The sequence below is a fragment of the Paramormyrops kingsleyae genome, chromosome 5 (genome assembly GCF_048594095.1).
Source record: "Paramormyrops kingsleyae isolate MSU_618 chromosome 5, PKINGS_0.4, whole genome shotgun sequence".
Taxonomy (NCBI): domain Eukaryota; kingdom Metazoa; phylum Chordata; class Actinopteri; order Osteoglossiformes; family Mormyridae; genus Paramormyrops; species Paramormyrops kingsleyae.
Window position 1 is genome coordinate 2,617,937 of NC_132801.1, and position 15,047 is coordinate 2,632,983.

The 15,047-nt window shown below is 46.3% G+C and overlaps 1 protein-coding gene across 1 annotated transcript; it reads right to left on the reverse strand.

Annotated features, from left to right (window-relative positions):
- Positions 1 to 3,362: 3,362 nt before the first annotated feature.
- On the reverse strand, positions 3,363 to 12,764 carry LOC111856977 (uncharacterized). Its single transcript, XM_072712798.1, has 6 exons — positions 12,663 to 12,764; positions 12,207 to 12,308; positions 7,224 to 7,487; positions 6,617 to 6,759; positions 4,481 to 4,587; positions 3,363 to 4,141 (listed from the first exon to the last, which is right to left on the reverse strand). The coding sequence occupies exons 1-6, from the start codon at positions 12,733 to 12,735 to the stop codon at positions 3,985 to 3,987; spliced, it is 846 nt and encodes a 281-aa protein (XP_072568899.1). The 5' UTR covers positions 12,736 to 12,764; the 3' UTR covers positions 3,363 to 3,984.
- Between the last annotated feature and the right edge of the window lie 2,283 nt (positions 12,765 to 15,047).

Consider the following 15,047-nt stretch of genomic DNA (forward strand, 5'->3'; position numbering starts at 1 on the left):
AGTGCGGATAAGTTGCTAAAGGCTTTTTTTTCCTTTCCCATGCTGCCTTTCTCAGGGGAGAACCTGCTGGAACAATTTAACTTATTCTATAGATTGTAGTTCATGAGCATTAAATGCGTAGAATCTTATCTGTTCATCTTTTGATTATCTTCTCTGGTTCCCTCTGACGTCAGATATTTATGACATCTGACTAAGGAGGTCATAACATGGTAATATCATTACTTTCACTCTACCAGTCACAAGATTTCCATCCATGATCTTCCAGATATGGACACAGGTCCCTAGGATCCAGCTTCTGCTGGTCAGGACTTCTGGCACCAGAAAATCGCGACGATTAGTAAACAGCCCTGGAAATATAGAACTATAGGGCTAGAATACTAGCCTGCACTCTGTGTAGATATTTTGCATTACATGTCTGTGAACAAACAGACTGAACACCTGACTTGGGGGTCTTACTTCTGAACTCTGCACTCACAGTGTAAACCCCCAGTGCCCGTGAAGCATGTTAACTACACAGTTACGTTAAGTATATTCTGGCCTTTGGGTGCTGCTTCCTGTTAGGACCTGCCAGGCTGCTGCCTCAGACCCCCACTCTTCACACTGCTTCACTTTCCTGCCGGTGCTTTTTGTCACACACAGGGTAATGTGACGTAAATTTCTTCATCTGGGATTTGTGCAGGACAGACACAGACAGCATGCATGTAGCCCCGATGTTTTTTGTCTAGCAGAGATTGTAATAGTTGTACGAGGTGAGAAGGAATCCACATGCATAATTTTTTGCATGTTTACTGTCCTGAACATTTTTACTGCCCAGGCATCATACCACAGTATACGGTCTTTTCAAAAGCAAAACTATTAGTTACTATTTGTTACTGTTTGTTGCAGTACATCTGCCCTCTGCTGGTCTGGTGGAGTATCACTGCTGTATGCAGCTCCGACCACGACCATCCGCAGCCAAATGCAGCATGAATACAAGCTTCTGGGCACAGTGTCCATCAGCAGTAATCAAACTCTCCGCCCTGAAGGTGCGGTGCTATAAGAAGTATAATATTAAGTCAGTGTTTAGGATTGGCTGCTGCATCCAAGGAGGGATCTATGAATATGCGCTATGAGGAGGGGCGGAGCTTTCCTTCAGGCTCTTGACAGACAGCTCTGTGAGCCAATGCGAGACCCTGCTGGTGGTATTTCAGCCATGATAAACTGAGACCCAGGACCAGTGTTTATAAACCAGCCTGCGAGCTGCATTCCCGCCTTTCAGCACTGTCCTGCTCCTCCCACACACTCTCTCCATCTTCCAGGGGTCAAACGGATGCACCGTATGTCTTCCACTGATCGATGCATTACACTCTAGTTACGATGGGAAGCAGGACACACAGTGCAGCCTTTACAGCCCACATCCTCAAAACAAACCCCTTGGTGAAGCTGGAAAAGGCCCCCTAGGTCCCTCCTCCTCTGCATCTCTTTTTCATCTCTCTCTTCCTTGACCTCTCTCCATCATCTTTCATTTAGCCAACCCCTCCCCTCTTTATCGCTTTTATCTTCTCTCTCTCTGTCTCTCTCTGTTTCGCTCCAAGACGCAATATAACATATAAACACATAGACACACACCTCCTCATCATCACTCTCTCCCTACCCCTCCTTCTATCCCCCCATTCACACTGTTTCTTAATCTTCTACTCAACACATTTAGTGTTCACACTCAGGTGAGATACTTTCAGATGATTTTATCAAAAACAAAGTGCATTTTCTTTTGAGACGGCAGTGTCAGTCAATCAGCCACAACGATGAGTCAGCATACAGAGATGTGGTTCAGCAGCGGGATGCCTGGTGCTGTGGGAACAACCAGTCACTGAAGGTGGACAAAACTAAAGAGATGATCATCAGCTTCAGGAAATCCTGCTCCACCCACATCCACATCCACACACTACTCAGGATCAACGGCTCCACGGTGGCTGTTAAGAACAACAAGTTTCTGGGAGTTCACATCTCAGATGACCTCACCTGGATCACCAACACAACCTCCATCACCAAGAAGGCTCAGCAGTGTCTTCACTTCCTAAGGTGACTGAAGCGGGCCAGCCCCCCCTGCCCCCCCCCATCCTCACCGTGTTCCACAGGGGCACCATAGAGAGCGTCCTGACCAGCTGCATCTCCGTTTGTTTCGGCAGTGCCAGTTCTGCTGACCGGAAAAGCCTGCAGTGGATTGTAGAAGCAGCCAGTAACATCATTGACGTGTCTCTGCAGGAGATCTTCCGGAAACACTGCATCAGGAAGGCCTCCCGCATTGTGCTCGACTCCTCACACCCCTCACAGGAACTGCTCACACTGCTCCCATCTGGCAGACGCTGTCACAGCATCAGGGCCTGATCCATCAGACTGCATGACAGCTTTTACCCACAAGCCATTGGACTCCTAAACACACTGCCTGCCCACCACTACCTCACACACACCCAGACCGTGAAGTGACTCTAAGCATTGCTCCCCTGCATTTTACACATCAAAGGTCTTGTGATGCACTTAGCAATTAAAAAAAAATGCATTGCAATAAATTCATAAAAACCACAGGGGATAACTACTGTTCACATTACTGCATAATGAATGAATGTTACATTTATATAGCACTTTTCAAGACACCCAAAGGGTTTTTACAGAACCAATGGGGAGCCGCTTCAACCACCACCCCCGTGTAGCCCCCACCTGGATGATGTGATGGCAGCCATTCTGCTCACCACTCAGTAGCTAAGGGGGTAAAGGGGCAGGGGGGAATTCAGCAATTACATAGAGGGGATGATTAAGGGGGCAACTTTCACCCCAGACATCAGGGAACCAGCGCTGTTCTTCCAAAGGAGGTTAATAAACCAGGAGGGGCAGGTAGGGAGGGCGTGACAATGACAGCATGTGGAATGGCCTCAGGGGGAAGACTTATGCATGACCCTGTATGTATAGTTGAGGGTCAAACCTGGGTTTGAAGGTCCCTTGAGCATTTATATCAGGGTTAAGGGCCTTAGTCAAGGACCCAATGCAGATGTACTGTAACTATTCTGCAGAGGACAGGACTGGAACCAGGGAACTTCCAGTGACAGGAATAGAGACCTAACCTGCTGAGACACATCCCACCCTGTATTATGGGAGATAGATGCATGGAAGTAGGTACACTGTGTTAATGAGGAAGGACAAAGGAGAACAGCTGGACTTAATGTGACCCAGACTTTGGCACAATATCTCTGACTGTGGTTTTGTCAGGAAAGAGACAGAGGTGATTTAGGTTGTTATTTTATTTTACTTTATTTCATTTATTTTGCAATTTACAACCATGTGAGGAACAAAATTGATTAAATGTAGTTTATATATGGACCGGACGTTGCACAGAGAAAAAAGAGAGCTGTGTACCAAAGGCGGGTGGGTGTTTATGTAGGGGGGAGAGAAAAAAGGTGTTGGTTGTTGAGATGTTGATTGGCTGTAAGCCCCAAGCTACAAGAAAGAAGAAGAGAAACTGGGGGTAAAGTTATAAAAAGTAAAAAATGACTAAGAGTCAACTCAACGCTCAGAGGAAGGCCACGGCTCAGCACAGAAATAACCGCTCAGTACAGCAGTGACGTGCAGAAAGGTGTCTCTGAACGTTTGAGCTGTCATATGATAAACTGCATGTAGAAGCAGAAGAGGATCCTACACAATAAGAGGTCGGTGCAGCAGGTAAAGGGTTAAGTGAGTATAAAAAGTTCTAAAATACATAAATGACCATGGCAACATATGAATAAGGATTATCACTCAAACCATGATCTACAATATTAAATTTGAATAAAAAGCATGAGTATTAAAGGATATAACGGAAAAGCACATAAACATTTAAAAAAAACTTTTCTTCTTGCTGTAGAAGAGCTGAGATTAACCTACTTCTTCTAGACAGCAATGAAAATAAACATTTCACCCTGACTGTCAATCTATAGTGAACAGTGAGTGATGGAGAGACCCTCCATTTGTGGGTTAACAACTACGTACGGATTCACAAATCCATTTTATATTATCATCACATGGACGGTCGTTCCACCTCTGAAAAGGAACAGAATGTACAGTATTGAACTCCACACAGTCTTCATTTCCTCCGGAGTTATCAGGCTGCTGTGGATTTGCTCGCCAGTACCTGGAGACAGTGCAGTGTTAATGGTTTTCTGACCTCCACAGTTTGCAATACAATCATTTGTTATTTAACAGTAGCTAACATTGTTAGTTAGAAGTAGCAGCTACAGCAGAGTGGCAGAGATATTATAGTTCTGTACTATAAGGGAAAGAATGCAACGGTACTGAAGTTAGCAGTAGGAAGCAGTGCTTAGAGTACTGTGCAGTTTACTGTTAAGAGTACAATAGCGTATGGAGTACATATTACATTACTGTACTATGTAGTTTAAAGGATGCTACAGTGATGTGGGGGAACCTAGTCTTTGCCTCTACGTCTCTGTAATTGTGTGCAGGCTGGTCTTACCCTTTCTCTACAGGAATTGTTGTTCCATCCACCCATTTCCAGGTTCCTTCTCTCTCTCTGTCACTGAGACCAATCCAGAATGCTCCAGACAGACCTTCAACAAAGACCTGAAATTTAAGAAATATTACAATGACTGAAAGTTCCCTTTACGAAAGTCATTTGATTGGGGATAGTGGAAATGACATTGGACTGTAAATGACTTTGATTCTTGGCTTCTGGTTTGTCATGGCAGCTAATCGGACAGTAAGGTGCAAATCACTTGAAGAAACGATGTTTTGAACAAAACACTAGAGGCGACATTCTACCATTCAAAGGTGAATTTTCTGTTTATTCACTATTCATGACGTACTAGAATGAAATGACTAATATTTACATTATACCTTGTTATTATACTATACCATGGATCATATATACTTTAGGGTATATTTTATAGCTTTAAGTATCCATCACATCCAGGGACTCAGGGGGGTTTGGAGCCTCTCCCACACAGCACAGGGCATAAGGTGGGGCTACACCTTGGATGGGATGCCAGTCCATCACAGGGCATAAGGCCGGGCTACACCTTGGATGGGATGCCAGTCCATCACAGGGCATAAGGCGGGGCTACACCTTGGATGGGATGCCAGTCTATCACAGGGCATAAGGCAGGTCTACACCTTGGATGGGATGCCAGTCTATCACAGGGCATAAGGCGGGGCTACACCTTGGATGGGATGCCAGTCCATCACAGGGCATAAGGCGGGGCTACACCTTGGATGGGATGCCAGTCCATCACAGGGCATAAGGCGGGGCTACGCCTTGGATGGGATGCCAGTCTATCACAGGGCATAAGGCGGGGCTACGCCTTGGATGGGATGCCAGTCCATCACAGGGCATAAGGCGGGGCTACGCCTTGGATGGGATGCCAGTCTATCACAGGGCATAAGGCGGGGCTACGCCTTGGATGGGATGCCAGTCTATCACAGGGCATAAGGCGGGGCTACGCCTTGGATGGGATGCCAGTCTATCACAGGGCATAAGGCGGGGCTACGCCTTGGATGGGATGCCAGTCTATCACAGGGCATAAGGCGGGGCTACGCCTTGGATGGGATGCCAGTCTATCACAGGGCATAAGGCGGGGCTACGCCTTGGATGGGATGCCAGTCCGTCACAGGGCATAAGGCGGGGCTACACCTTGGATGGGATGCCAGTCCATCACAGGGCATAAGGCGGGGCTACGCCTTGGATGGGATGCCAGTCCATCACAGGGCATAAGGCGGGGCTACGCCTTGGATGGGATGCCAGTCCATCACAGGGCATAAGGCGGGGCTACGCCTTGGATGGGATGCCAGTCCATCACAGGGCATAAGGCGGGGCTACGCCTTGGATGGGATGCCAGTCCATCACAGGGCATAAGGCGGGGCTACGCCTTGGATGGGATGCCAGTCCATCACAGGGCATAAGGCGGGGCTACGCCTTGGATGGGATGCCAGTCCATCACAGGGCATAAGGCGGGGCTACGCCTTGGATGGGATGCCAGTCCATCACAGGGCATAAGGCGGGGCTACGCCTTGGATGGGATGCCAGTCCATCACAGGGCATAAGGCGGGGCTACGCCTTGGATGGGATGCCAGTCCATCACAGGGCATAAGGTGGGGCTACGCCTTGGATGGGATGCCAGTCCATCACAGGGCATAAGGCGGGGCTACACCTTGGATGGGATGCCAGTCCATCACAGGGCATTAGACGGGGCTACACCTTGGATGGGATGCCAGTCCATCACAGGGCATAAGGCAGGGCTACACCTTGGATGGGATGCCAGTCCATCACAGGGCATAAGGCAGGGCTACACCTTGGATGGGATGCCAGTCCATCACAGGGCATAAGGCAGGGCTACACCTTGGATGGGATGCCAGTCTATCACAGGGCATAAAGCGGGGCTACACCTTGGATGGGATGCCAGTCTATCACAGGGCATAAGGCAGGGCTACACCTTGGATGGGATGCCAGTCCATCACAGGGCATAAGGCGGGGCTACACCTTGGATGGGATGCCAGTCCATCACAGGGCATAAGGCGGGGCTACACCTTGGATGGGATGCCAGTCCATCACAGGGCACACAAACATAAATACCGTTAAACCCTGTATTTGTCTCACCTGCTCCTCTCTGCTGCTGATGATCGCCAGGTCGGCTCCTGACTGCATACAGGCCTGTCGGCTGTCACTCCAGGTCTTCTTCTCAGTGGAAATGTAGTAACAGCTTGTGCTGAAGCTCCTCCACCCCAATGGACAGATGTAACCTGTGGTCCAAAGACACAGTCCAGCATTGAAGATGGCTGTGACTGTCGGTATGGGTTTGCTGAAAACCCCGGATAAGTCATAGCGTATGTATGTGTCTGCACACACACACACACACACACACACACACACACAGCTTTGTAATTATATATTTGTGGGGACTCTCCATTCATTTCCATGGGGGAAACTCTAATCCCAAAATGACGATCTTAACCCCTACCCAGCCCTAACCTTAACCATAAGTAACCAAACATAATATGATACTTTTGGCATTTTTAGTTATTTGATTGCATTCACAGATATTTGTGGCGACCTTTAAAATGGTCCGCAGAACGTCAAAATAACAGTTTTTTTTTTATCATACTGTAGAGGACATTTGGTCCCCACAATGTAACATGTTGTACTTTCAGCATATCCAAATACATATCTTTAGGTTCTTCTAGATTTAAACAAACCATTTACTCACTCTTTTTGCAGCATTTATCAAACTTTATAAGTAGCTGGTCTCTCTCTGCTGTCTGCGTGCTATATTTCAGCAGTAGCTGGTCTCTCTCTGCTGTCTGCGTGCTATATTTCAGCAGTAGCTGGTCTCTCTCTGCTGTCTGGAAGCTGTAAATGAGCAGTAGCTGGTCTCTCTCTGCAATCCACAGGCTGTAATTGAGCAGTAGCTGGTCTCTCTCATTTCTCAGGGTGGTTTGCTCTGTCTCTGCCTGACGAATAACTCTGATATCTGTCAGGAAAAAGAGACCATTCTGAAATTTACTGAAACATGCAAACTGATCAATGATCCAACTCCCCTAATTGATACTAGCAATAACACAGAAATAAGACTCATGATAAACAGACAGTGACCTAATTCACCCAGCTGAAGGACACGATCAGTAATATCACAGTATTATTAACAGTAGGGATGGGAATCGGCAGTGACCCCCAGAATTGATATTATATCAATATATGTTTGCCGATTCAGAATTTATTGCAATTTTAAACAGATTTTACTGAAGAGAATTTCAGCTCTACATTTAAAGTAAAGACAAGGGCTGTAGCGATACACATATTCATCATGTGCCTTTCGATTACAGCATTTGTTTAGAACACAAAATGAAACAACTTAATGAATTTCTTGATGTGTGAAATCTAAATTCACAAGTAGATGTTCGACATGGAAAACATTACGCTAAATGTGGCTTTGGATTGGATACTGTTAGTACTAGGGAGCTCAAAGCTCCTCCCACATCACATAAATCAGTAGTTTGGGAACATTTTGGCTCCCAATAAATTATGGCAACACCAGAGAGAGAGAATGATTAGTTGATAATACTACAACGGCTGTTGACTCTGTTGTATCGCACTTGGATATTTTTCTGGAAACACATCCAACATGCTAACTCATTTTAGACGATATCATCAAAGTATGTAGTTTTGCCAGGAAATTCAGAACAGGCTAAAAAAAATGTTGTTATTGTGCTTGCCAAAAGTTTTTAGCAACTGGCAACAAATCAGAGGCAAATCAATGTTCAGTTACAGGCATGAGTAGGTCCGACTACATCCTGACATACACCTGCAGAGTCTATAATAGCAGCAAACGTTGTTGTTAAAGGATCACTGTCATTTTCCTTGTGAATATTAAAATCACCAACAATCACGGCTTTGTCAGTAATGATCACCAGGATTGTTAAAAAAATCTGCAAACTCCTTAAGAAAATTATTGTGCGGACCACGTGGTCTGTACACAATAACAATGGTAATTGGAAGTTAGGGACCAGGCGGTCTATACACAATAACAATGGTGATTGGAGGTTAGGGACCAGGCGGTCTATACACAATAACAATGGTGATTGGAGGCTAGGGACCAGGCGGTCTATACACAATAACAATGGTGATTGGAGGTTAGGGACCAGGCGGTCTATACACAATAACAATGGTGATTGGAGGTTAGAGACCAGGCAGTCTATACACAATAACAATGGTGATTGGAGGCTAGGGACCAGGCGGTCTATACACAATAACAATGGTGATTGGAGGTTAGGGACCAGGCGGTCTATACACAATAACAATGGTGCTTGGAGGTTAGGGATCAGACGGTCTATACACAATAACAATGGTGATTGGAGGTTAGGGACCAGGCGGTCTATACACAATAACAATGGTGATTGGAGGCTAGGGACCAGGCGGTCTATACACAATAACAATGGTGATTGGAGGTTAGGGACCAGGCGGTCTATACACAATAACAATGGTGATTGGAGGTTAGAGACCAGGCAGTCTATACACAATAACAATGGTGATTGGAGGCTAGGGACCAGGCGGTCTATACACAATAACAATGGTGATTGGAGGTTAGGGACCAGGCGGTCTATACACAATAACAATGGTGCTTGGAGGTTAGGGATCAGACGGTCTATACACAATAACAATGGTGATTGGAGGTTAGGGACCAGGCGGTCTATACACAATAACAATGGTGATTGGAGGCTAGGGACCAGGCGGTCTATACACAATAACAATGGTGATTGGAGGTTAGGGACCAGGCGGTCTATACACAATAACAATGGTGCTTGGAGGTTAGGGATCAGACGGTCTATACACAATAACAATGGTGATTGGAGGTTAGGGACCAGGCGGTCTATACACAATAACAATGGTGATTGGAGGTTAGGGACCAGTGGCCTGTACTACGAAGCGGGGTTACTGGCTTATTGGGGTAACTTGTCGGATTTAAGGTACCACAGTTTAAATGGACTTCATACAGTATATATTCGTTCACTTACATTTTGCCCAGACTACCTTAAATCCGACAAGTTACCCCGATAAGCCAGTAACCTCGTTTCGTAGTACAGGCCACAGGCGGTCTATACACAATAACAATAACATTACAATGGCGATTGGTAGTGAAGAACTACAAAGAGATGAGCCAGTAAGACTAAGAAGAAGAATTTCAAATGTGCTGAAGCTACAAGCACTTTGCTCAGACACTCCTAGGTTAGACTGAAATATTGCAGCAGCACCAGCACCTTTACCATCTGGACCAAGGTTATGCTGTAATCAGCTGGAGTAGATTCATTTAGTGCCATGAATTCATTCGGTCTAAGCCAGGTCTCAGTTAGGCATAAGGTCCAAGACTAAAATCAGTAATCATTTCATTTATTAGTAACACCTTAGGAGCCAGTTTTAGCCTTGCATTACACTGATTTTCTAATAATGTATTTGGTTTCATTTTTACTGAGTTATTATGACATACTCCACCATGGAATAAACCTCCATGATTAAAAGTGCGGGGAACAGACACAGTCCCAGTAACATGAACCCTAGGTGACGACTCTAAGCGACTAGCAGGCGGTCGGTTATGCTGGTTTGCCTGCCGCCTGGACTTGGCTCTGGCTAGTCAGCGATTTGCCTGGAGACTATGAGCTATGCTTTTGGACAGGAGATCAGCACCAGCCCGCGAGGGGCGAATACCGTCCCTCTTCAAAAGCCCAGGCCCCCAAACATCTGCCAATTGTCTATATAACCCACAGTATGTATTGGGCACCATTCCGACAGCCAGTGATGCAGCGACGATAATCTGCTGTATATTTTATCACCACATCTAGCAGTGATGGGGCCAGAGTGCATTACTGACACAGACATCTTCTTCGCAAGGTTGCACACCTCTATAAAATATGTCTTAATGATCTCCAATTTCCTCAAACAGACATCTTTAGTGCCAACATGGATAACAATCTGATAATATTTACACTCACTGTTAGCCAGCACTTTTAAATTTGCTGAGATGTCGGTCGTTCCGGCAGCAGGGAGACAGTTTGCTGTGGTCGCTGGAGTCGCTACTCTCACATTTCTTAGAATAGAATCTCCAATTACTAGAGCGCTTTCAACAGGCGTCTCCGTGGGTGTTTCACTGAGTGTGGAGAACCTGCTAGAGACGCGAATGAGCGAATGGTGCCGGTATGAGTTAGATTTGGATTTACGACTATGCAGCTGGGTCGTCCCGTAACGTCTGGATACGTCCCTCTAACACTGCAGTCTTCTCCGTCAGACTGGCAACCTGCTGGCATTTCTCACAAATAAACGTACCGCTAATGACAGGGGAAGAATAGCTAAACATACTGCACTGCGAACACGGAACAGGAGCCATGGCGATATACTTGCGTGGATTCCTTGAATGTTGACAGTGCACTAACAACGTGTTATACATAGATTATATACATTTAGCTATTTAGCTACGTATTTTATTAAAACTGTTAAAATGATTCATTTTACAGGTTTGTAGAGCTTAGCTGGCTTAGCTGCTACATGTTAGTACCAGACAAACTGCGTCGAGTTCAAACATCTCCAATCACATTCTCCATTAACTCTGTGATGATCACAGCATCGTCAGCAAAGTCAAGATCGGTGAATCATTCCTGACCAACAGACGCCCCACAACCGCTGGACCCCACGAACCTGCCCAAGTCCATGCAAGCATTGAACAGAGTAGGAGCAAGAACACACCCTTCATGAACCCCAGAATCCACTGGGAAGAACGCAGAGGTTCTGCTTCCGCTCTACACAGCACTCACAGTACCAGTGTACAGGCCAGATATGACATCCAGGACCATCGGGGGGGATCCCGTAAGGTCTCAAGAAGTCCCACAGGGCAGCTCGATCATCTGTGTCAAACGCTTTACAAAAACTGACAATGTCTGAAAGAAACTCTGCCAATATTCGCATTTGTGCTCCCTCATCGAGCACTAATTGTTGACTTCTGGTCTGCGGAGATCTGGCCACTCCCCAGTCTGCATACCTCAGAGAGTGGCACCACTGAAATGCGGAGTTCATGAAGCTCCTCCAACAGCAAAAAAAGACGTCCATCATGCCAGAGAGACGAGACGTTCCACGCGCCTACCTGGATGGGCTGCCTCAGATCGGGACCCGAGTGCCGCCGTGCAGCGAGTGACACCTCAGCACCACAGCAGCCCTGATCCCCAACAGGCCTGACCCCATTGGTTCTCTGGCAGTTTTGACTTTTCCGGGGGTGAAGCTCCCAGAAGCTTTCCCCCACCCCCCTCATAATGCGTGCAGCTTTAATGTGGGGGGCTGCAGCAGAGCTACTCCTGGGGAGAGCAGATAGGAGTCCCATCTCCTTAGTCGGAGCTGTGTGGAGTTTTTACGGTGCCAATCCTGCCACCAACCCTCAGATTTTTCCTTGAAGGTTAGAGGACTGCTTGCAGATGCAGTTTATCATCATACCCAAGACACCAACACAATACCCAGGACATAGCTGATGGATACTATCAGTAATATCTCAGTATTAACAGACTCACAGTGGACAGACAGTGACCTAATTCATCCAGTCAATGGACAGTAGCTGCAATATCACAGTATTACCAGACTCACAGTAGACAGACAGTGACCTAACTCACCCAGCTGATGGACACTAGCAGTAATATCACAGTATTAACAGACTCACAGTAAACAGCCAGCGCTATGCGGGCCGTCAGCAGCAGGAAACACAGCAGCCCCAGACACACTACAGCCGGTCTGTGGTCTCGTCTCCCTGCAGACTCAGATCCTGGGAAACACAAACAGCTACATTGCTGAGGCTCACTGGAAAACACAAGGCATCAGAGACACACTTCCACAGTGAACGATGCCGCTGTTTCCTGATAGATGGTGCGTTTCACTTCAGAGTGAATATTTTCAGAAGAAACTTTTTCTCAAAAATCTAGCAGGCATGACTAGCTTACCTTCATACACACTCACTTGGCTTCCACCTTGTTGCTGTCGAATCTAATACTTTTATCATCCATATGGAAGTGAGTTTAGTAACTTTTCTAGTTCTATAGTGTCTATCTGAGTTTATCTGCTTGTATGAAGGTGCATTAAATCATCCTCCTTATCGCTTTATTTGCTTTTATCGATTCACCTGGACATTGAGTTGCGTTGCTCCTCTTCCTGATCTGGTCAGTAGTGTTGCTCGTGTTTGCATTGACGGACATGGTTGCAGCTCCCAGCTTCCTCACTGTGTTCTCTGCGTCTGTCTTGTCTACTGGGGATTTCATGCTATATGTAACTTTAGCGGTTGACTAAAAAAGTAACTGTGAAGTGAAACAAGGTTACTAATTTTTTTCATTGCTATAAGAAGCCAACACTCCATAGTATCTGAATGCTACTAATGTTGCACTTTCTGCTGATTAGAACAGCTGCATTGTGGGTTCTTGCTCATTATAAGTTCTGTAGTTCCTGTGCCGTACAGCACACACTGTACCTGGGCATCCATCAGAAGCTCAGCCCAGCCGCACTTATGCCTCGTGGCTCCTAGACAGCCGTATGTCTGTAATGAGCTAATTGTCTGATTTGTACGCTGCTTTGGACAATAGCGTCTGTTAAATGAAGTAAATGCAAATGTAAGAGGCCACCCTATATTGCCTTAAATTTTTATATTTATTTTGTTTTATGTCATATGTTGATATATAAACACTGCAAAACATAAGGAGTAGAGGAGCATTTTATTAACTTATTTAAGAGACACTTTTGTTGAAGTTGATGTACAGGTGAGTATGAGAGAGCAGGTCAGCCAGCATCTGTGAACCAGTTGGGGTTAAGGGTCTTGCTGAAGGGCTGACAGTGATATGATCACTCTGCCAGTCATAGGTACATGTCTCTAACCTGCTGATTTGTACCCTGAAGTCCATTCAAATGGAAAATTGTTAGAATCTTCCAAATAGCCACTGTTTCTGTGATAAAAACACAATGCATTTGCTTACATAACAGAATCCAGCTTCTGCTAGTCAGGACTTCCGGCACAAGAAGATGGCAACGATTCGTAACCAGCCCAGGCAATATAGAACTATAGGGCTAGAATACTAGCCTGCACTCTTTGTAGATATTTTACATTACATGTGACACTCTGTGAACAAACAGACTTAACGCCTGACTTGGGGGTCGTCCTTCTGAACTCCCAGTGCCTGTGAAGCATGTTAAGTACACAGTTATGTTAAGTATTCTGGCCTTTGGGTGCTGCTTCCTGTAGGACCTGCCAGGCTGCTGCCTCAGACCCCCACTCTTCACACTGCTGGCTCAGACCCCCACTCTTCACACTGCTGGCTCAGACCCCCACTCTTCACACTGCTGACATCAGACTGCTCTGCCAGCACCACCTCTAACCACATCATAAAGGATGCAGACCACACCGCCATGATGGGCCTCATAAGCGATGCATGTGAGTCTGCACACACACAGGGGGTGAGCGAGCTGCTGGAGTGGTGCAAGGCCCACAATCTGCTGCTCAGCATCTACAAGATGAAGGAAATGATTGTGGACGTCTGACAAACCCAGGGAGAGCATAAAGGCCAATTAATACTACACTTTGTCATGTCGCTATTGGTCACACTCAGGGTGATGTAATGCTAATTTCATCATCCGCGATTTGCACCAGGCAGCTGCAGATGGCATATGTGTAGTCCCCATTTTTTTGTCCAGCAGGGATCATGTGCATCTGTGCACGTCGACTGTGCATTTGCAAGATAATTAACTAGGTGTTACTGTAGGTGGCAGCACCGACTTTCACAGAGCAAAGGTCAAGCAAGAAATAGTAGAGGAGGAATAGCTGCACGAGGTGCGGAGTTATCCCCATATCTAATGTTTACATTTTTATTATCCTGATTATTTATACTGTCCAGACTGTATTGTGCTGTTTACAGTATTTTGAAAAGCAACACTATTCCCGCATTTTGACATCTTTTTAGATAAAACCCATCTGGGGGGTCTGGCTAATATTGTTGTAAGGATTTCAAAATTCCACTGTATGCCGTATTATGCTGATTACAGATTTGAAAATGTCACGTTATGCCATATTACCTTATGAAATTTTACCCGTTTCACTACCCTTCTTGTATTAGTGTTTTTTGCAGTACATTTGCCCTCTGGGGGCGGCATGGTGGTGCAGTGGTTAGCACTGTTGCCTCGCACCTCTGGGACCTGGGTTCGAGTCTCCACCTGGGTCACATGTGTGTGGAGTTTGCATGTTCTCCCCGTGTTGTCGTGGGGTTTCCCTTAGGTGTGCATGTGTGAGTGAATGGTGTGTGAGTGCCCCCTGCGATGGGCTGGCCCCCCATCCAGGGTTGTTCCCTGCCTCGTGCCCGTTGCTTCCAGGATAGGCTCTGGACCCCCCGCGACCCAGTAGGATAAGCGGGTTGGACAATGGATGAATGGATCTGCCCTCTGCTGGTCTGGTGGAGTATCACTGCTGTATGCAGCACCAACCATGACCAAATGCAGCATGAATACAAGCTTCTGGGCACAGTGTCCC